The sequence below is a fragment of the Ornithodoros turicata genome, chromosome 5 (assembly GCF_037126465.1).
Source record: "Ornithodoros turicata isolate Travis chromosome 5, ASM3712646v1, whole genome shotgun sequence".
NCBI classification, from domain to species: Eukaryota; Metazoa; Arthropoda; class Arachnida; order Ixodida; family Argasidae; genus Ornithodoros; species Ornithodoros turicata.
This window is the reverse complement of record NC_088205.1, coordinates 36,647,487-36,669,724: the sequence shown is the minus strand read 5'-3', so window position 1 is coordinate 36,669,724 and position 22,238 is coordinate 36,647,487. Positions and strand designations below refer to the sequence as shown.

Sequence of the window (22,238 nt, the reverse complement as noted above, 5' to 3'; positions counted from 1 at the left end):
CTCCTGTGTGAGCTTCCTTCAGAGTTCCAACAACTTCATGACACAAAGCATGCCTGACCGATTATGTGATTGAATTCCTGTACTTTTTTTTTTCCTTACCCCCTCATGTAGTCACATGGCATATGTGGTGCAGGGGCGGACCCAGACCCTTGGTTTGGGGGAGGGGGATTGCTTTGTTGAAGCGCGTAGTGGGGGAGAGGGAAATCCAATGTTTTGGGGGGCGAATTTCCCTCCAGATCCGTCTCTGATGTGGTCTCTGATGTGTTCGCTCCGCAGTGTAAGATTGCACTCGGGTAACATGTCTGGTAGGGAGTCTGACTGGGAATTCCAAAGGAAGTATGTAGACGCTTCAGTAAACATGGCTCTGGAAATTTAGAGAACTGTCTGTCTTAATGCATCTGGCTCAACAGCTTTTGTTGAATACTCACACTTTAAATGTAGAACACAAAACTTTTGGCACTGCATTGGACTGAGCATTTTGAGTCAGCGACCATCGGTGCCAACCATTCTGTCACAGTTTTCAGGGTACCGGGTACTCAGATGCCGCAGGGTTTCCATGCATGCTCATGCATGCATCAACATGGTGATACTTTTCTTTTCTTTTGGGTGACATTACTGGCATCAAGCTTTGGTCTTCATTATTGTGTGACTTAGTGTGCACATTCAAGTCAACGTTGCCTTTGCAGTGCAGGAAATAGGCAGCTCCACTGTCTTTTTGTCTGAGACTTGCATTGCACCTTTTTGAGAATTGGTGAAACGTGGCTCGTGCGATGCGAAAACTGCTAAAGAAATTGCATTATGTGGCTATCCACATATTCTCACTTTATTTATGAAGCATTGTACTAACTTGTACTGCGGCTTGTACTGCAAGCTGTAACTGTAAGCTTGTACTGCACTTAAGCTACTCAAACAAGACCTCAACACACAGATTGATGGCATCCATTGGGGAAGCATCTGTTCAGGGTGCATGCCCTGCATATTTATGAGACATTTGTTTGTAGAAAAGTCATGCTCAACTGTTTCTCAGATATGAAATGGACATACTGAGAGCAGTAAGAGCAGGGTATGCAGGCGAAAATTTCCTATCGTATACCATATGTGTCGTGTGTGTGTTCCAGAAATGTTACAAGTATAACTGATTGATAATGACAGAAATGGGAGCCATCCTGTTTCTGCACATAGCACTAGGTCCTTATTTGCAGGTGTTTGTAACACTTTATAACACTTTATTTGAAGCATGTACTGCAAAGCAGCATGAAGATTCCTTCCAGCTACGCTTTTAGGCTACTTTGGATCGTGGATATTATACGGTACTAAATGCTGTTGAGGTGATAACATTATTGCATTCTGTTTGCAGATTCAATGGACAAAGCTCAAGTCGGTTCCCATTCACCTGGTGAGAACGCTTGGCATAACTTTGTGCAGCTGTGTTAGTAGTGCTTTCCACAGGTACTTGATGAGGTGCTGGTGGAGATGGAGACCAGCAGGGAACCCCGTGCTGCCGGAAATGCAAGCTACAGGTAGGTTACATTACACAAGAGGCTGAAACATTTAGAGAAAGAAAGCAGAAAGGAGGCAGAGGTATACAACGAAACAGATCTACCTTTTTGAACCAAGACATAGGAGGCAACCAAAGCAGTATATAATGCAGTATTCAGCGTTGTAGTGTCTCATCTGTGTGGTGTATCTGCACCGGTATGGTCTCTAGTCTTGTACCAACTGCCCCAAGTATACACGTTAGTCAGTATAATGCAATTACAAACAACGCTTCCCTCAAGTATGAAAAGTCTGTCTATCGATTCAGTCTCAGCCATCAAGATGCAACTGGACGGTATATCGTGGCCTTCCTCCATGTTCGACCAACTGTGTGTCCCAGTCTATCCTCCTTTTACACTATTTAGAACTTGAACATGTGCTGCCTGGACGAGTTTCACATGTTACATTGACCACAAAGAGGTCACTCGGATCTCGAGGAAGTATATGTCCGCTTGACTCTAGAGCCTGTGTAAAGTGTGCCCTAAAAAGGTGTATTTTTGTGCTTTCTCCTGTGGCTCCACAATACAGTTGGAAATGGGGTAATGCTATTGGGGAAAAGATTGCAGTGCTCACCCTTGTCAGAAATAGCAAGTAAACTGAGATCCAGTCGCTGCTAAAATATCAATACATAATAGCTATACTCGTGGCACATCACTGTCCGCTCATGACCAAAGCTGTGTAGGTTACTCTGAAAGAAGGTAATTAACTTACAAGTATAGTTACGTGACTTGAAAGTAATTAAGTTACCTGGACTATTATATAATACATTTAGAGCCAATGTATTCTGGCAATGAGTTATTCTGGATATACTTCATGTTAAGTACATTTAAAGAGGCCACACATCAAAACGTTTCCCACAAAATAATTGAAAACAAGATTTCTTCATGCTAGAAGTTCAATACTTAGATAATGGACTAGACGATGTAAATGTTTATGCAAATAACGAAAATCGTATCTAGAATACACTGAAACAAGACTTGGAAAAGAAAGCGATATCAAGCACTGCCGTGAAAGTACCACTTATATGTCACTACACACATGATACTGAAGTGGTACATACAGACCACCATAAATTAAATTTATGAAAAATGGAAGTTAAAACTTTATATCGTTAAAGCGGTTGCGGCACTTCGCCCCAAGTTATCCCAGATCGTAAAACACGGTTTCTTTAATCGATGTGAACCTGGATTCCAAGTTTTACAGCAAAGGGGGTAATAGACATAGCGTAGATAACCACTGCTGCGAATACCGAAACTCATCCTGTTCTGGCATCACAGCAGTCATCTCTGCCACTGAGGCAACATGAGAGAGGTCAAGTGCTTACGACTATCAGTGGGGACGGCCATTTGTGTCACGCCTCTGATGTCAGAGCGTAACACGTACGTGTGTTCAAGGGTTTATATCTCACCAAGTATGACACATAGAAAAATAATTCTTTTTTCCTCAGTACTGTTGCACACAGTACAATGTGTGCATCATGTAATATCACATCTACAAATGTGTCACAGCACCTTTAACTGACTGATATGAGTGTTGAGATCAAGAGGGTAAAATAATACACAGTCCAGCTTGTTGAAACATCGTCAAGAAAAATAATAAGGAAAGAATGAAACACGAAGTCAGAGTAGCTATTTAATACGTAAACTTTCGGGCAGAGCCTGCCCTTCTTCAGACAAAAAGAGCAGTTAAAACATTGCCTATATAAGGAGTGGGATCGGTGAGAGGAGGAACCAAAGAATAAGAGAGAAGCAATGCAAGGATGAAATCACAAAGAACAAAACAGAAGGATACACTGGATAGATATCTTACGCCAAGACCGTTGGAAGAAACGTACACCACTTTTTCTGTTTGAATTTCTGCCGGCCGCGCTTGTCCGTTCAAAAAGAAGGAAACGGTTAAATACAAGTTTCTTACAGCTAATGTGACTGGTGTGAAAAAATTACTTGTGCATCCAAAAGCTGGATAGTGACATGTTATAAAAACAATGCACACACACCAAGATAATGAGGGTAGGGACTTGATTCTCCCTCAGGGACTAGGGATAATCAAGGACTTCAATGTGTTGGTACTTTTCTCAGGCTCTACCTGTCTGAGGTTCTTAGCAGTGCTGCTATTATTCTACTACTAGAGCTTGTCCTGGAGTATAACAACTTTGTATTTTCTAACACTCACTATGTACAAGTCCATGGAGCCGCAATGGGTTCACGCGTATCTCCAAATTATGCTAATTTTTTTATGGGGTCATTTGAGAAAAGAACACTTGAGAGCTTTGACGTACAGCCATTAATTTACTACAGGTATATTGATGATATATTTGTGATTTGGTCAGGTGACGAAATATCTTTGAAAACATTTTTCGATCACTTCAGTTCACTACATAGTTCCACCAAATTTTCTTGCACTTTCTCATACCACACAGTGAATTTCTCGATGTTACAGTTTTTCATAAAGATGGCAAGTTAGTAACTGACCTCTTCAAGAAACCTACAGACTGTTGTCAGTACCTTCATTTCGATAGTTATCATCCCCATACACAAAAGAAAAATATCCCCTACGGTCAATTCTTGCGACTAAAACGTATTTGTTCCGATGGGGTGTATAGTTTTTCCAAGGAAAAACAACAACTTTATTTTCGACCTTGGAGAGTGGGGAGTTTCATCGCCACAGGCGATACTCTACCCCATTGCTGGATGGAATGGGGGGAATAAAATAACGAGCCCCTTCACAATAACGATCGAAGTCCGATGGTGTCCAGAAATGTCAGAAGAGCTTTGAGCGCAGAGCGTTGCTGGGCTGGATTGGGCCAGGGACCAAGCAATTTCGATAGGGAGAAAGGGCGAGAGTCCAGCTGACGAAGAGACTCGGAGAGTGTGGTTCGGGAAGGTTCGTAGTGAGGGCAATGAAGAAGAATGTGCTCCAGATCCTCAAGAGCACCCCAGTGGCAGCAGGTGGGAGAGTCAACTTGCCTCAAGCGGTAACGCCACTGAGCTGTAAAGGCCACATCGAGGCGCATTCGGTGGATTAATGCAGCATCTTGACGAGAGGTGTTTCGTGGCATGCGGAAAGCGAGCGTGGGATGAACCCTGTTCAACATAGAGGGGGGAAGAATGTCGGTTGTCCGTTGGCGGGAAGCCAGGGGTGTCACTAGGCGTCACAGAATGGAACGGCGGTCTCCTCTCAGCAGAACAATACGGGTCCGTTTCCGATACGAGAGTGCTGCTTCTGCGGCACTGTCGGCCTGCTCGTTCCCCACGACACCACAGTGGGCTGGAACCCACTGGAGAACTAGCCTGTGGCCTGCGGCGTAGATAGTGTGGTAAGCCATTAGCACGTCTGTGACTAGGGGTGCGGATGGGCCTCGTATGCCGGAATTTTCAATTGCTTGAAGGGCAGATTTGGAGTCTGTAAAGACTGCCCATTCCCGGGGTGGAAAATCAGCGATGTGTTGTAGAAAGAAAAGAATGGCATAGTGTTCCGCAGCTGTGGAGGAGGTTGGATGTGAGAGGCGTCTTCCGTGCACGACGCCTTCGGATGGAATGACGAAGGCTGAGGCGGACTTGTTGTTTCGGGATGCGCCATCAGTGTATGCTGCCGTAAACGTAGAAAACTTCGCGTCTATCAGAGCATGAAAATGGGCTCGGAGGACTTGAGGGGGGACCTGATCTCTTCATTCCAGAAGGTTTGGGAGGCGTACAAAAGTGGGCGGTACCAGGGGGCTTCCGGCGGTATAGTGTCCTTAGTTATGAAGCCAGTGAGAGTCTGGCGTGTCCTCTGCGCTACTCGATAGAAGTCGCTTTCAGGGCGGTATCGAATTTTCCTGAGTAGCGGGTGGCGGGGAATGTGAGCACACAAACGGAGGTAGTGCCGAGCCGTTTCCCGTTCACGGAGAACTTCAATCGAGAGCTCACCAGCTTCAGCCAGTACTTGCCGTGTTTCAGCCATTCTTGGAGCTCCGAGGCATCGACGAAGGCTTCGAGCAAACAGGGACCGAAGTGTATTTAATGAAGTTGTTGATATCCTGTGCAGAATAGGAAGGCTTTAAAGCACAGTTGCCCTCACCAATGCCGCGTGAACCGCGAGCAGGGAACGCTGATCACAGCCCCATCCTGAGCCAGAAAGATGTTGAATTGCGGGGAGCCATCGCTGCACTTTAGTTTCAAGATGTTTAATGTGCCAAGCCCAGCGCAAGTCTGAGTCGATTATCACGCCAAGGAAGCGGTGAAAGCGTACCGGGCTTCTTTAAGCCAAGCCAAAGAGGGAAATTGGCCATAGCTTTACGCGTGAAAGGGAGCTCGAGCTGTATAGCCTTCAGGATGCCAAAACATGTCTGTGGATTTCTTACAACGAGGATACCCCCGTGCTTTAGTTAAAGATGCTCTACAGAAGTCATTCCAGAAACAGAGAGATTCTCTTTTAAAACCAATAATTAAAAGGGAGAGGTCAAACTTAATTTTCGCTACTCAGTACAGTAATGCTTTGAAGAAATTCAAAACAATTCTAGATCGTCATATTAACATCGTACACGCAGGCAGCAAATTAAAAGAAATATTCTCGCATGCTCCTACCGTAGCGTTTCGGCGCCATATCATAACATCCGCAGCAGACTTTGTTCCTCTAACGTACAGAAACAGCCCTCAGGCTTAAACCCCTTGTAATAACGATGCCAAACTTGTAAACATATCTTTCCTTGCACCAGAATCAAAAGTCACACCAGCAATTTTGAGTTCAAAATTAGACAACCTTTAAACTGTTGTTCATATAACATTTGCTACACAATATTTTGTTGAAGGTGTAGTTTACAGTGCATTGGAGTCTTGCAATTCCATGCGCGAAAGTTTTTATGGACACAAAGGTGACATTTTCCATAAAAGACAAACTCCCATATCTGTGCATTTCAGTCTCCCAGGTCACGATTATAATGAAGATTTAAAGATTGTAATTTTAAAATCTGGTTTCACTAACGATTATAAGCGTAAGAATAGAGAATTCTTTTTAATTGCAAAGTTTCACAGTCTGGTTCCCCATTGTATAAATGTACAGGATGATTTCAGGCAGCATCGGGCAGGGTGGTCCGGTCGACCCCTCAGATTTTTTTCGTTCCAATAAATATTGGAGCCTAGTGCTTAGGAAGTACATTGGCGGAAGAAATAGCTGAAAATGTCTTCTTATAGTTGTTTTTTACAAAAAATAATGTTCAAGACTGATGATTTGGAGCACTGTGCTTCCTCGCAATTTTCAGGCCCCGTATTTTCGTAACCATTAACGCCATGCAGTTAATTATTTCCACACTTATTGACCATGTGTTGCTGTACTGTTTGCTCTATCTTTGAGGTTCTAGGTTTTGCAGGTGTCCAGATAAAAAAATCGCAAAGTCGCCTCATTTGCAAAAAATCGGGACTTTTTTGGCGAGTAACTGCTTTTCTGCAAATATCAGAATATTAACATGAGTCACACCATTCTGTTTGTCTTTAAACGCTCCGTCCATTCATATAAAAGAAATTGTTGGAAAAGCTCGGACATACTTCCTAATGCGCGTTTAGTGAGGAGTGATAAGGCGAAAACGTGCTTCGGTTGAGTATTTTCCATATTCGCCCACTTGTGACGTGGTTGATATTCCTCACACATATTGTTCATAACAAGCTCGCATGGCGTAGTGAAAAAAAATTTCTCTTCAGAAATGTATGAAGTTCATTTTCGGGCTTTCCGCGCACACCTGCCGTGGCCGTTTAGTGATGGCCGCAGCGAGGGCGGACAGCGGAGTTTCATCCCTTCGTGGATTCATATTACATTTGAGATAGTCAAGTTCTGGTTTATAAGGTTTATTACGAAACAAAGTTCAAATATCAATCTACAAAGACAGGAGTTACGCTCCGTAGGTTGACATGAACGTTGGCATACACGCAAAACACAAATTAAAAGCACGTACGATCCTTAATTGATTACAAACAGAAAAGGGGACAAAGTCTCACAGTGGAAGGCTACTTTCCTCTATGCACTCTTAGAAGTTTTTGCTGTGTACACCTCACGAACCCCATTACCTGTTCATTCTACTTTCTCACACATGTGAGGACTGTATTCCAGGAACGGACTGGAGGTGTTCCCATTCTCGTTTTTTGGTTGTACGAAAGTTTGCAATGCTTTGCGCCACCATATGAAGCATCTGAATATTGGGCAGCTTCGCATTTCTAATTATCTTATTTGCCGTACATCTCAGGTTGTACAGTCTGGCATTGTGCTTAACTATGCCACCGACACCATCGCATCCACTCTTCCCATGTCCCGTTGCAGTAAACACCCACTTTGCTACTAGGTAGCTTTTGCTTCGTAGTTCTTAATCACTGCAGTACTTACCACCATAGTCCACAGAGAACATACGGTCTGTGCTGTGAGCTCTCTTCATTGTACGCCGTTACAAAGGAACACTGAGGTTTTTGTGTTCTCACACACAGCTGGAATAGAATGTGTTCTGCCTAGACGAAGTGGCATGAAGACAACAGGAGCGACGGAAAGAGGCGCTTTTACCACTTCTGTCGATCACCTCACCGTAACTACTGAGAAAGCGGATTATGTTTCACTGCTTTATGACACATGATCTCATCCATCCTGCCAGAAATGCGAAGCTTCTTAGTTTGCACCTTGTGTGTGACCTTCGTCAAATTTCGGCGCCATAAAACGCTACCGCGGCTTCGAGACCGTGCCATACATGGTCTGTGATGGGGTTAGATTTGAGTGTCTGCAACGGAACCGCGGCCATTCCTGAAGTGAGTTCTTTTTTTCACTACACTATGCGAGCTTGTCATGAACAACATGTGTGATGAATATGAACCATGTCACGAGTTTGCAAATATGGAAAATACGCTACCGAAGTTGCGCGTTTTTGCCTTACCACCCCTCACTAAACGTGCCTCAGGAAGTATGTCCGAGATTTTCCAACAATCTCTTTTATATGGATGGACAGAGCATTTAAATATTAACAAAACGATGTCACCCATGTTAACCCTCTGGTATTTGCAGAAAAGCAGTTACGCGCCGAAAAAGTGAAATTTTTTGGAAATGACGCGACTTTGCGATTTTTTATCTGGGCACCTGCAAAACCAAGAATATCAAAGATATAGCAAAGAGTACAGCAGAACATCGGCAATAAGCATGGAAAAAATTAACTGCATGGCCTTATTGGTTACTAAGATACGAGGTCTGAAAATTGCGAGGAAGCGCTGGGCTAGAAATTGTCAGTCTTGAACACTATTTAAAAAAAACAAAAAACTATAAGCTATTTCCTCCGCCGATGTACAGGCATCGCCACCCTTAACCGTAGCGCGGGAGTACGTGGCCTGCTTACATGCAAGCGCCGCCTTGTGTCGATGCTGGGGCGAGCTGGGGTTGCTGGGGTGGAGACTCTGGGGCCCTCAGTGCCGTGTATGCCAAAGGGAGTCTGGCCATTAATGGTACCTGCCTATACCTGAGGCTCCACCTACTTTTTGAGGTATCTAGCCAATCACAGGTCGAAATACAGTTATCTATTTTTACATCCATCCAATACTTATACCTCACCCTTATTTACTGGGCGCTACCATTTTGGAGAAATTGATTGATTTGGATTGAAACTGATATCACGGGTGGCAGACCAAAACGACGAATTTTGCGCCCACTTTTATCAACGCCATCTGCTTGGAGAGAGGCATGTTGGGAAGCCTCAGAATTGCAGAAATGGTTGCTGGCAGAAGTGATTGGCCAGGATGGCGGTACAACCGCTTCTTCGTTGCAGACGACAGCCTGTACGAAGTTTTATATCACGTAATGTAAGTACATTGAATCAAAAAGGAGCAAAGATGTATGTATAAATAAAATGCAATTATATAATTCAAAATCCTATGCATAAGGGTCGTCCTTCTTGCCATTTTCCTGGTATCACGATCTTAACTAGGCCTAACGTTATCGACGAAACATCCCATTTTCACGTAAGTAATGATGGCGGAGCGAAAGTTGAAGCTGATTTTGCACATGCCTACATAAGGATATATACTCACAGTATGAAATTAAAGTAGTCTATGAAAAATTTTTGTCACAAAATCTCCGCTTCGCAGTTCCAAGCACCATCCTCCATCTTGGAGAAAATTTGATGTCATGGCAGCCCCCATGGAAAACGGTAACCAATGAAATGCGCCTAAGTTTGATTGACAGGTCGAGCCTCTTTTTTAGGCTCCTCCTAATGGCCAGACTCCCTTTGGCATACACGACACTGGGGGCCCTGGTGCACAAGCACCCCCTCTCGACGAGGACTCTGCAAGCACGCACGGATCACCTGCTCAGTTACCTATCTGCAGACACTTCAACGATAAGATTATTATTTCCGAATATTGTGCCCCTCAAGCTCGTCCTTCCACAAACTTTTCTTCTTTTTCAACTGACAAGCGCGTCCGGCAGAAATTCAAAGTAAAGGAAAAAGTGGTGTACGTTTCTTCCAACTGTCCTGGCGTCAGATATCTATCCAGTGTATAGCGTATAGCCTTCTGTTTTGTTCTTTGTGATTTCATCCTTGCGTTGCTTCTCTGTTATTCTTTGGTTCCTCCTCCCACCGGTCCCACTCCTTAGGTATATAAGCAATGTTTTAACTGCCCTTTTTGTCTGAAGAAGGGCAGGCTCTGCCCGAAAGCTTATGTATTAAATAGTTACTCTGACTTCGTGCTTCATTTTTTTTAAATTTTTTTACTTGATATGGGTGTCTACGTGAACAGTCAAAACCTTATTTGAGTACAGGATGATCCCCAGCCAGGTTGGTCCGGACATGGTCTCAGATTTTGCTTCAAGAATTACATGTTGTTGGCCGATATCTCTAGGTGATGAAGCCGTTTGTTTCAAGTCTCTATGTCCATTCGTTGCCGAGAAATAAGATTAAGCGTGAAGTCAGGTGGAATTCGCTTTTATTGCACTTTTCGTTTTTCCGAATTTTGGCCGCTCCTGGCAGAGACGCAACGTCCGGAAGAAACCTTTCTTATTTTTTTTCTTGTTGTCCACATAGAGGACAGTGGACAGAGGTGTACAAAAAGGCTCTATGAAATCCCATCTTTATGTAAAAACATGGCAAACTTGGCCGTCGTTCACTTTACTGTTGTATTCCGGGCCCTTCTGCGTAGCATCTATTGAAAAGTTTCTGATGAGCAATATATCATTTTGTGCATCGTGAAATGTACTTTCCGGTGATGTAACTTCAATATTTCTAGGTGCAGCATGTCGCACACTGCAGCCGCACAAAATGGGAAAAATTTGAAAGTAGGTCATACATTCGAGCCAATTTCTGAAAAGCCACATCGTTTATGGCCTTGATATTTTTCTCGTGATTGTATAAAGGCTTGCGGTTGCAGAATATGCAAAACATGTTGCATTATTTGCGTGGTATCGGCATTACCGGGCTCCAAAGTAAACCTTCCAGCCACATTCATGTGGTGGTAAGGATCGGAACCGGAGCTGAATCCAAACCGAAAACCGCTACAGACCATTATTTTTCACTGAACCAACTGATCCGAACCAAAATTGTTTATTTTACCGCTGAACCGAACTGGAACTGAACAGAAATAAATCTCAAGCACCGGTTCACGAGACGGTTCAGGTGGGATTGCTTCAGCAAGCCAGCCCCATAGTGTTTGTCTTAAAAACCACGTAGCAGAGTTCCAATAATTCTACCATGTTTTGAAAATCTTATATTGAGAAAAATCAAGAACATTCATTCCACGAATTCACAAGCGTAAACGTGTGTAAACGGGGGTTCAATGTGGAAATTATTTCCTTTCAATGTAACCAGGTTTCCTCGTGCTGCTTGAAGGCAGGCTAGAGATGGAAGTTTGTCATGTTATTTTGCTTTTTGGAACACCTGGTGTGAAGCTCTTGCCCTTCATCAACCAAAAGATGAATATTGTACAAAGTACTGTCTCATTCGGGACCAGCTCATTCACGGCATTGTGTAGTTCCTCAGAAAGTTAACAAAGAAACAAATAGCAACTTGCTTGATTCATTCTAAATTTCGGGCATGCGTAAAGGCGAGGACCACTCCGTGAAATTCCCTGTCTTTAGTCCGACCTTCTATCTCTCCCGTATTTATTTATTTCATTTGTTTGTCAACAGATATTATTGCTTGATATTAACTTGTTGTCTTAAATGTAGTGTTTCGTGTAATCGCAAAATTCGCTTCTGAGCTCTCTTCCAAGGAGAACACAACATATTCCATCAATTACACCCTGTGGTTATGTACTTGGTCTTTTCTGGGATTTTCTTAACATACATGTATTGTAGTGTGAAATGCTGCTGTTGCCAATACTAATGATGAACATCTTCAGTGGACCCGTTACTAGCCACGGCTATGGGGCAACACAGTTTTTATGACTTTGTACCGCAATAAATCATGATGAAATAAATAATAATAATATAATAACAACAACAACCACCCGGGTGATCTGTCCCCAGGGTGATCTTTTGCAAGAGTGATCGTCAGTGCTTTCTTTTACCTCTTTAGGTCTCTAAACTTTCTGCATGTCAGTGAGCACCATAAACAAATTAATGGTAGACCAAACCAAACACCTAAGAGGACACTCTAATTGATACAGTTTAAAACTCACAGAAGCAAGAATATACCAATCAAATTTGTATGAACATGACTGGGGAACATTTTCTTGTGTTTGAGGACTAACTTTGAAACACAAGGGTCACAGACTCGAAGCAGCAAAATGCTTAATTAACACGCACAAATTAAATCCTTCAAGGCAAGAAGAGGGAGCACAAAGGCACTTTTAGCATCTTAGTGTGGCTCGTTGGTGATGCAAGCATTGTCCACATTTGGTGCAAAATACACATGCCATGGAATTATACTACATCACAAATATCAGTATTGTAGTAAATATAAGAATAAAATATATAATTATCAGTATTACATCATTGTCACATACTATTTGCATTGCTGAAACAGTGCCATGGGCATGACTTGTCCATGACTGCATTACTGTTACTATTGCTATTGCTCATTTGTTACTTCTGTTAACAGGAGGTTGTTTGCACATTTGGTGTTTGGCAACAGCTTGGAGTAACAATACAAAATGTTGCATATCATGCAGAGAGTACTGTTCCAACCATCATGGTTTTAATCAATTGTACAAGAGATAAACTGGTGTTCTGAGGCTGGAACAACATAGAAGGGACAGATACAAACAAAGCCTCAAATTGCCTAAGAAATCAACGATGAAAGATGAAAGTCACTGAAAGGGTTAGCCAGCTGTAGGGATCGAACCCACATCTTCTGGATTACCAGTCCAGGGCTCTACCAATTGAGCTAAGCTAACACGCCTCTCCAGCGACTTTCGGGGTGCGTCATCTGAAGGGACGACAAACCAGCCACTCTCTCTCACTCATCCTCCTTTCACTCTTACATTTTTGCTCACTCATACACACATTCATACGACCATCACATTCACTTCCGTCGTATGCATGTGTGTATGAGTGAGCAAAAATGTAAGAGTGAAAGGAGGATGAGTGAGAGAGAGTGGCTGGTTTGTCGTCCCTTCAGATGACGCACCCCGAAAGTCGCTGGAGAGGCGTGTTAGCTTAGTTCAATTGGTAGAGCCCTGGACCGGTAATCCAGAAGATGTGGGTTCGATCCCTACAGCTGGCTAACCTTTTCAGTGACTTTCATCTTTCATCTTTCATCTTTAATCAATTGTCTTGAAATGAAATCTTATTAGCTACTTTCATGTCCTAATATATAAGGTATATTACAATCAATGTTAGGGGAGCAGAACCTGTTCCCTTGTACATTAATGGTAGGCTACATGTGGCAGGCTGTCACATCACTTGAATCGCCTGTACGTGAGAATTTTGATAAATGTGGTCTGTTATTACCTTCTGGTCTTGGTGGAAAGGGCATCAATTCAACAACCATTGTATTAAAGGCATGATAAAGAGGTAGCTTTCGTGATGCGTAGCCCTGTTCACAAAGTGTGATACATTCTTAGCATCACTGTGCCCCTTTTGGGTACGCAACTCCATTGTAAATACTGGCAGCAGATACATATTTTAGTCTCTGGAAATATTCACCAAAGTGTGGTTGTTGTATTTAATCAATCACCATGTTCCTCAGCACGGGGTGAGATGGTCATTAGGTCTGGCAAATTCCCTCACCCTCTCATGTTTTATTCTTTGTGCAGTTCCGGAGGCAAATATGGCTTTTCTGACAGAGTGGTGGACGGCATGACTGTGGTTGTTAATTCTGTTGTGATGAACCTGCGTTCGGAAGCATTTGAAGCATCATTTCAGGTTAGTAGTTTCCCATTCTTCCATAAGCGTAAGTAAGACCTGGGAATGAGATAGCAGTAAACAGGAGAATGGTAATGCCTGATGCTGCAGGCTGTTTGTGAACTGCTGTTTCTGCAGATGATTCTCTAGGCATAGAAAAAGCAGACAGTCCAAAAGACAAATGTCAGAATAATAAGGGAGTGCATGGGAGGTTCCCATTCAAGAGTCTAAATCTTGTTACAAGTCACACATGCGACATGCGGCCTTGCATTATCGTGTAAGAACAGAATGCCTTTGCAGTTTGGTAACGCTGGCTGTTTTTCATGAGTGCTTTGGGAACCCACTAGAGTGGGCACAGTAGACATTTGCAGTAATCATCTGTCAAGACAATAGACCCATTTAAAAAAATGAGCGCCACCTGTTGCGTTTTCGTCGAACTGTGCTGCGTCGGTCGTTGCAGGAGAAGCCAATACAGCCGCGTTGTGCTTCCTACTATTCCCACTGCGGCAGACTAAATCAGCCTGCGAATTTATCTTTCCTTTTCTCTTTGTTGAAATGTGTAAATGATGTAAAAAAGTACACACTTGAAACTTTCTTTTCAAGTGTTTATTTGTTTTGTACTTGACACTCAGAAAATATAGGCAACAGTGTTTGAATATCAAAATGTGTCAGCTTAGGCTCTGCACGAGCGCAGGCAGACTCTGAGAAGAAAGTTTTTGGAATACACAACAAAATTAGCCCACCGTATCCCTGAAACTGCCATTTTCCAGAGAACTTGGCTGTTGTTCTCGTGATTTCTGTTTAATGAATCGGAGATAAAACTTGGGCGGGTTGGTACAACAACTTAAAATTGTTAAAACCCCCCCAGTGCTCGGGGTTAAGGACAGTTGTGGACAGTGATTGGTAGTTAAACTACTGCGTAGTAGTTAAAAAGTAGTTAGGAACTATCTCTGGGAATGTAAATATAACTAGTAGTTAACTACATTTTTTTGTAGTTCACTACAGCGGTTAGGTTACTGCAGGCTCCAACTACTTCGCAGCTCTCCCCGCAATTGTTTGGGGTGGGCGAAATAAAATTTTCCGCTTTGCATGTCACATGCCGGTATAAAAAAAACAAAAAAAACAGCACGGTTAACTTGAGAAAAGGTGTAGTCTCTTTTATCTGGAGCAAAGAACTACGTGAGCCCTACTCGCGGGAAGGGTAGCGCTTGCTGTTTCTCGGCACGCTCTACAAATTTCTAATTTGCACCTCGGGTCTATAGTCAGCAAAAATGCTTAAAAATGTAGTCATACGTGAAGCGTAATCATACATAAAAAACGTAATCTATGAGGCAATAGAAATGCCTGAAGAGTTAAGCAAAAAAAGAAAAGCGACTAAAACACAGGGCTTCAAATACTCCAGCAGTTCTGCTTCATGTAGTGCACATCGTCCTGTTTAAACTGTCGGTGTACTTTAGGCTGGGCAGTGGACACCCTGTATAACAATGCGCACAAAACGCCAAGGTAGTTGAAAATGTAGTTAAACTACGTCGCGGTAGATACAAAGTAGCTTTAACTATTGGTGCTATGATGTAGTTACACTAGTAGTTAAACTACAATTTCAAGAAGTAGTTAGTAGTTGTAGTTAAACTACAAAAAAGTAGTTACTGCCCATCTCTGGTTGTGGACGGGCTTCAGTGAAGCCACTATGCCACAGCCGACCAGAGGCACGCACGACGTCACGAACAGTTGCACCTGATCCAAACAGAGCAGTGACATGTAGGGTTCATTAGTGTTTTTCTTACTTTTGTAGCAGGGTGCCTTGATGAAGCACACATCTTGTCAGCAAATAATAATATTTATGAACAAATTAACTTACTGTTCTTAGTGCAAAACGCCCCGACAATGCTCCTGTCAAAATCTGATCAAGGTGAACAACGCGAACACAAAATCTGAATTCTGCGAAATGTGAACATGTAGGCTGCGAGCCAAATACTATCTTCATTCCCTGTGCGTAATTTCCTTGAATTGAAGATGCGAGTACGCACTGCTCAATGTAGAAGTTGTAACTTCTCAAATTTCGCTGTGACAAGCCAAACAAAGCCAGCTTTCTTCTGAAAGCTTTGGCAACTTGGATAGATCGGTCACCCATCCAGCCACGAGGAACATTTCCACAGACATGAAGAAAAAGAAAAGAAAAAACAGGCACGTATATCATGTGGCGAGCATAAATCGCGTACGCCGTTCTTGCCGCCTGTAGGCGCATGCCATATGCGTGAGTGCGTGTGTTTGATGTGCTCCATCTCCTGCAACGTAGCGGACTCAGCTGCTCACAGTCGCTAGGTGGCAGTATTTTGAAACCAGTCTATAACAGGTCATAGTGAACAGTTGCAACTGTAGTTCATCATACACACAATAACACCTTCTGATGATGGATAATGTGCCTTGATGTGTGTTGTACAGCATCTGTGTATAACAACCATCGATGGCCATTGATAACAACCTTGTGGCTGCTGTTCAAGATCCACTTCTCACCACATGTTAACAACTGGTCCAGATATGCTTCCATTTTATAGCGGGAAAACAATCCAATGCAGCTGATCTGCCGATGCTGCTTGTTGGCAGGCATCAGCTTATAAGTCATCAGGTACCAATTTGCTGAGCTTGCACACTTTCCCAAGGTGATACAAATGTACACAGATAGTTTTGTCAGTGATATTGAAGCTCTTTGCCAAAACCTGAAATGTTTGAGCAGAACCTGCTTCAAGTGCAGCCTTCAATTCATTGTCACCACGACAGATGATCGACCCTCATGTGAAGCATCTTGAACCGGCTAATTGCCAGAAGCAAATCATTTAAACCATCATTGAGTAGTGCGCACAGTAGCAGAACCTTCTCGAAAAGCCTGGCACATTTTTTGCCTGCTTTCACAGCCTAAGTTCCAAGTTTAATCTAGTACAGCATATGGGCACAAATAACCAAAGTTGAACAACGCATTTTTGGGGAACTTGACACGCTATTCTGGCACCTCCTTTTGACTGTCCTGTATACCAGCAGCTTTCACAGTAGTTGTTGTTTTCAGTGTCACTGGCATTGTATGACCATCTACAGGGTGTTCCAGAAAACGTGTCATTGAATTATAATAAAAAAACTAGACCACCTAGAGTCATGCGGTCAACGGCATTTGTTCTTACTGGGTTTTTGCCACCTCCTGATGTGAATGTCGTGTAACGTAAGTTTAATTATGTAAATTTTTGTGAGCTTAAGTCGGAAATTTGCCTAGTAAAGGTCACTTTTTTACCCCACCAATGTGAAGAGCGTGTCTAATTTACTCAAATTAATGATAATTGACAGGGATATTCAGGAGCTATCCCATCGGAAAAAATAGCCGAACATCATGCTCTACGGAGGTCGCACAGAATAGCGCACGATGAATTTTTCAGCGCAATCTTTGTCAGTCCGACGAAAGGAGGTTGGAAACCCAGCCCACCCCGGCATCGCAAAAAGAGATAACGCAGGCATGGCTTATCACGTCCGACTTTCGCTGGGATAATGCTTTCCCTCTCCCAATTTTAAGAACTGTTACTTTTTCTACTATCACTCTTTGGGGTGGCTTCGGAACCTCCTTTCGTCGCACTGCGAGCGATTGCGCTCAAAAAGACATCGCGCGTTATGGTCCGGTGCTCCGAAAAGGATGATATTAGGCTATCTTTTCCAATGGGATAGCTCGTGAATATCACTGTCAATTATCATGAATTTGAGTGAATTCGGCACGCTCTTCATATTGGTGGGATAGAAAAGTGACCTTCCCTTGGCAAATTTCTGAGTTCAGTTCGCAAATATTTGCATAATTAAACTTGGGGTACATGACATTAACTTTACAAGGTGGCAAAAACCTAATAAGAACAAATGCCGTTGACCGCATGATTCTAGGTGGCGTAGTTTTTTCATTATAATTCAATGACACGTTTTCTGGGACACCCTGTATATTGTCTGCGTAACTTACATTCCGCTTTATAGTTTTTGGAAAATGCCAGTACTTTCTTGACTACCTGACATTTCAAGCAGACTGTCCTGCTACTACACTCTTAAAAATGAACTTCACCACATAGCACGCTCCTAGCCAACCATCACCCCGAATGACAGCGTTCTCGCCGTAGATTTGTTGAAAACGGGAGGAGGAGCCTATTTTGTGCCGTGCATAATGGGCACAAAATAGGCTCCTCCTCCCGTTTTCAACAAATCAGGGGCGAGAACGTTGTCATTCGGGATGATGGTTGGCTAGGAGCGTGCTATGTGGTGAAGTTCATTTCTAAGAGTGTACTTTTGCTTCTGTCTTGAAGGGAACAGTCCAAAGATGCCAACATGCTGGAGATTAGAGTAGTATTCTGCGCACTACATACAAACAGTCACTTGACTGCCCATCCTATTTACAGCTGTCACGAGTGCTTCTAGAGAGCCGCACACCTCGCTGGGAGAGGGGTGACTTGAGACTCTGTCGCATCAAGGCAGCTGAACACCTTCTCATGTTCAAGGTACTGGAATGGCAGGTGATGCGTCTCGAAGCGAAGGCTCGATCTCCTCCTTCTTGCCCTCCACTACGGCTCATCACCAATGCCGCCTCATGCCGGATGGTATTCAAAAAGAGGCTCTCTGGTAGGTCCCTTAAGCCATACTTCCAAAATGTCGCCTAACTCTGAGAACACGAGGCTAAGTCTAGTATGGTTTAGTCTATGCGTAAATTTATGCCTCATTCCTGCAGCAATGTTTTATTTCATATTTATTTAGAGCCAGTCTATCGACCACCTAACACCTCAAACCCCCATACCCCAGCGACATCAGCGCCTCGATCCTATGTTCGTGTTAAACGTGATCCCTTGGAAAAGGGCCTTTGACTGCAGTACGTTATCCCAGTTTCTTTTTCTCTGTAAGACTCAGATTTTATAGTTTTCTGAATTTATTGTAACTTTGAACTTACAACACAATGACACTCATCACAGGATCACCAATGATTGCAACGAAGAACAAAAACAGTAACACTTTTTGTGAACTAAACAAGAACAATGAATCAGAACTTGGTAAGAGTAAACAAAGTTTTTAAGTGAACTGGAAGTTGCTTGAGTAGAGTGGCAAACTCTTGAAAAGGCGGTGTGCAATTTTCTGTGACTGAAGGTGTCCTGGGATGATGATGTCCATGGGAAGCAGAAGGAAGGAAGTTTGGCCCTGGCTTTTGTTGATCATCATGGCAAAGGTGATCTGAAGGAAGGGCAAACTGGTGATGTCGAAGATAGACAGGAGCCCCGTCTCACTAGAGACCGATCTGAGGAATGATTGTGATGTCTTCTTTCTGTTCACTACTGATGGAATGACAACTGAGGATGAAACGGCCCATCGTGTCATCCTTCAGCCAAGTTCCATTGCAAAGACTATTGTCCATTTTGCAGAAGTTCATAACAGTGGCTCCCTTCTTGAGACGTAACTTGTGTGACGGCAGCCCAGTTGGAGTGAGACTGTTGAGATATTCCATCAAAAGGAAAACCTGACTCTGCATAATGTAAAAACCCCGAGACTAGGGAACACGAAGGGACAGACACAACACGAAGTCTCAAACACAGCTGAAAATTTTACTTCACGAACAAGAAATATATACAAACAGAAGGGAAGGAAACACCAGTTGAGAAGTAAAAGAAGTTGAAGTAAAATTTTCAGCTGTGTTTGAGACTTCGTGTTGTGTCTGTCCCTTCGTGTTCCCTAGTCTCGGGGTTTTTACATTATGCATCATCTTCACCAGCTCGCTTGCTTCCCAGCCATTTTTTCATTGTCAACCTGACTCTGTTGTCGTTGGAGGCAACGTCATCAATACTCATGGTGGTGTGTTTTCATCTCAAGGGTTCCTGAAGACTCTTCAGAGTCTCTTCATTGAGAGTGTGAAAGTAGAGATTCTTCGCAGCGAGAATGGCTTTCTCCTCTGCAAGTTCCCCTACGCTTCTAGGCTCAATAACCTCTCTGAAAGCTGAAGTCACAGTGTCTCCCTGACACATGTGATACTTGAAGACGGTCACTTGGTCATCTGCGTCGTTCTCTTCTTTGTTGTCAATCTGGAGAAGGAAGCCCTGCTAGACCTTTCTAGCCTTTTGAGCATGCATGTTTGCGGTGAGGTGATGCTTGGTGAAGAGTGGCAAAAGGACTGAACGATTGACGAGGACGTCGACGGTCTCTCCTGTTCCTTCTCGTTTCACGAGTAGCTAAGTCTGGCAGAGGTCCCCTCCAACAACAACCAACTTTCCACTGAAAGGGTGGTTTTTCTGCATTACGTCTTGAAGGAGCATGTCCACGGCCTTGAAGGCAACTTCGGAGGCCATGAAGATCTCATCCCAGATTATCATATTTGCTTTCATGAGTGTCTGATCCTTCTGATTGATGTTGATCTGTCCTGGTGACAATAATATGCTTGAATGTGGAATTGACAGTTTGGCCTTGAGGCAGGAGGTTTACTGCGATTCTGGTGCAGGCAACACACAACACCTTGCAATACCTTCCTGTTCCTGGACCATTGATGAAGAAACAGCGATTATCTTGATGATCGAGTGCTGCCAGAATGTCACCTCCTGCCTCTCGTTCCGTGTTCCTTACTTGAGAGCCCTTTCGGCAATATGTCCTCCATAATTAATGTCCTCTGGCCTTCTCTGGCCTCTCAGCACAAAGAGCGTCAATGAAGTATTGGAAAATGCTTACAAAGCCTGTCCATTCTATCAGTGACCTCACAGTTAAGGGCCTAATCTCTGTGGTGCTTGAATCTTTGGCTCTTGTATCAGCGGGCTCTTTCGAGAGGGTATTCTTGTGGCTGGTCTCACGTTAGCAGGGTACACAAGACAAGAAGCTTCGAAGAGCTGGCAAAACTGGGAAGTGAGCTGCTTCAGAAGAGACTGTCATGGAAGAAAGAGACATTGTCTAGAATGGCCTGCTGCTTTTGCTGTGTCAAGACACTTTTCATGACGATGGTATTGCTTTGCATTTCATATCTTTTATGTCCAAGAGATGACGATGGGGATAGGGAGATTATGTGTCTATGACTCGAGCGCTCATTCTTTTGTGTGACCAGCGCCAATGGCAGATTAAACCGTTTGTTGATGGAGCTGCAGCCTCGTTTTATTCCTGGACAGAGAATGTAATACTGGCGACGAGGTCGTCCCACGAATGCATTGAAGAAGCCTGCGATATGGCACATGGATAAATTCCAGAGTTCTCCATGACATCAAGTGAAGTGTAGAAACCCTCGTGTTGTATTTCGAGGCCAACGCCATTGCAGATCCAGAAAAGAAGTGAGCACTTCTTACCTAATGTGGAGAGCATGCGTATGAGACTCTCAGAGCTTTGCTTGCACTGCAACTGCCATTCAAGGTGGACCTCACTGAAATTGTCAAGGACCTGATGGAGCACTTCAACCTGAGACCTTCAAAACCCAAGTCGTTCCAGGTCTTATTAGAACAACCAAGCTCCTACGTCAACTCCTGCAGGGTATGTGACAGTGTTACGAGCTATCGCCAGAAATTGCAATTTCTGCACGCTTTTGCCGCCAGCAGACAGCATGACTGCAGACTGTTCAACACCAACACAGTCAGTTGGAGCCACGTCACTTCAATAGATGCCTGTGGTATTGACAATGTTATCGATGGACGTCATGATGCGCGATTGTTTTATCTGCAGGATTCATGACAAGATCCCACAGCAGCGGCTTCTGGTTGAAAGAGACATTGTGTTCGAATGTGCCTCCAAGATAGCATTAGCTACAGAATTGGCGTTCAATCAACAAGTTCAACTGCAAACGGGTTCAGAGTACGGACAAATGCATGCAGCAACAAAGGACACTGCAAAATCCCAGAAAAAAAGTGACAGGAGGACATCATGAAGAAAGACATGTCATGTTTTCGAGCCATCGGATTGCCGGTGATTGTGACGGGGAACAGAGTATTTTGTTTACTAACTTTCATCAGCTCAACGTCAGAGCCAAGTGAAGACCTGTGTCTATTCCGAATTTTACAATAACGCTCAAGGTTGAAGGCAAGAGGTATAATTTTGAAGCTTATTTGGGAGCTGCCTGTTCAACAGTTAGTGAACAAATGTACCAAGAGACATGATCGTGCAATCCTCCACCCTGGTCAGAAAATAAGATTCGTCTACGGACATGGTGAGGAGAATGCCTAAAAGCACTGGGTACTACGCAAGTACGAGTATGCTTCAAGTCTAAGGATTACACTTTGCCATTTATGGTCATGAAGCAAAGTGGATGTAGTCTACTATAGGGGTTCACAAACTTTGTGGGCCCAGGGAACCCCTGCACATTTGTGGGCACACTGGAGGAACCCCCACCCAGCTCGCCAGATCTACTTTTGAAAGAACACAAGTGAGATCACGCAAAATTAATAGAGCACACAGTTATTTTTATT

At 43.5% G+C, this 22,238-nt stretch overlaps 1 protein-coding gene and 1 non-coding gene across 2 annotated transcripts in view; one reads left to right on the top strand and one right to left on the bottom strand.

Annotated features, from left to right (window-relative positions):
* The window catches only part of LOC135394361 (bridge-like lipid transfer protein family member 3B), a 70,470-nt gene that overhangs the window by 4,602 nt on the left and 43,630 nt on the right, over positions 1-22,238 (top strand). Inside the window, exons 3-6 of the mRNA XM_064625077.1 lie at positions 1,358-1,396; positions 1,450-1,520; positions 13,725-13,833; positions 18,228-18,447. Of these exons, the coding sequence (XP_064481147.1) occupies positions 1,358-1,396; positions 1,450-1,520; positions 13,725-13,833; positions 18,228-18,447 (439 nt within the window). The remainder of the gene's footprint in view (positions 1-1,357; positions 1,397-1,449; positions 1,521-13,724; positions 13,834-18,227; positions 18,448-22,238) is intronic.
* On the bottom strand, positions 12,791-12,863 carry Trnat-ggu (transfer RNA threonine (anticodon GGU)). The gene has a single exon. It is a non-coding gene; the product is annotated as a tRNA-Thr (tRNA).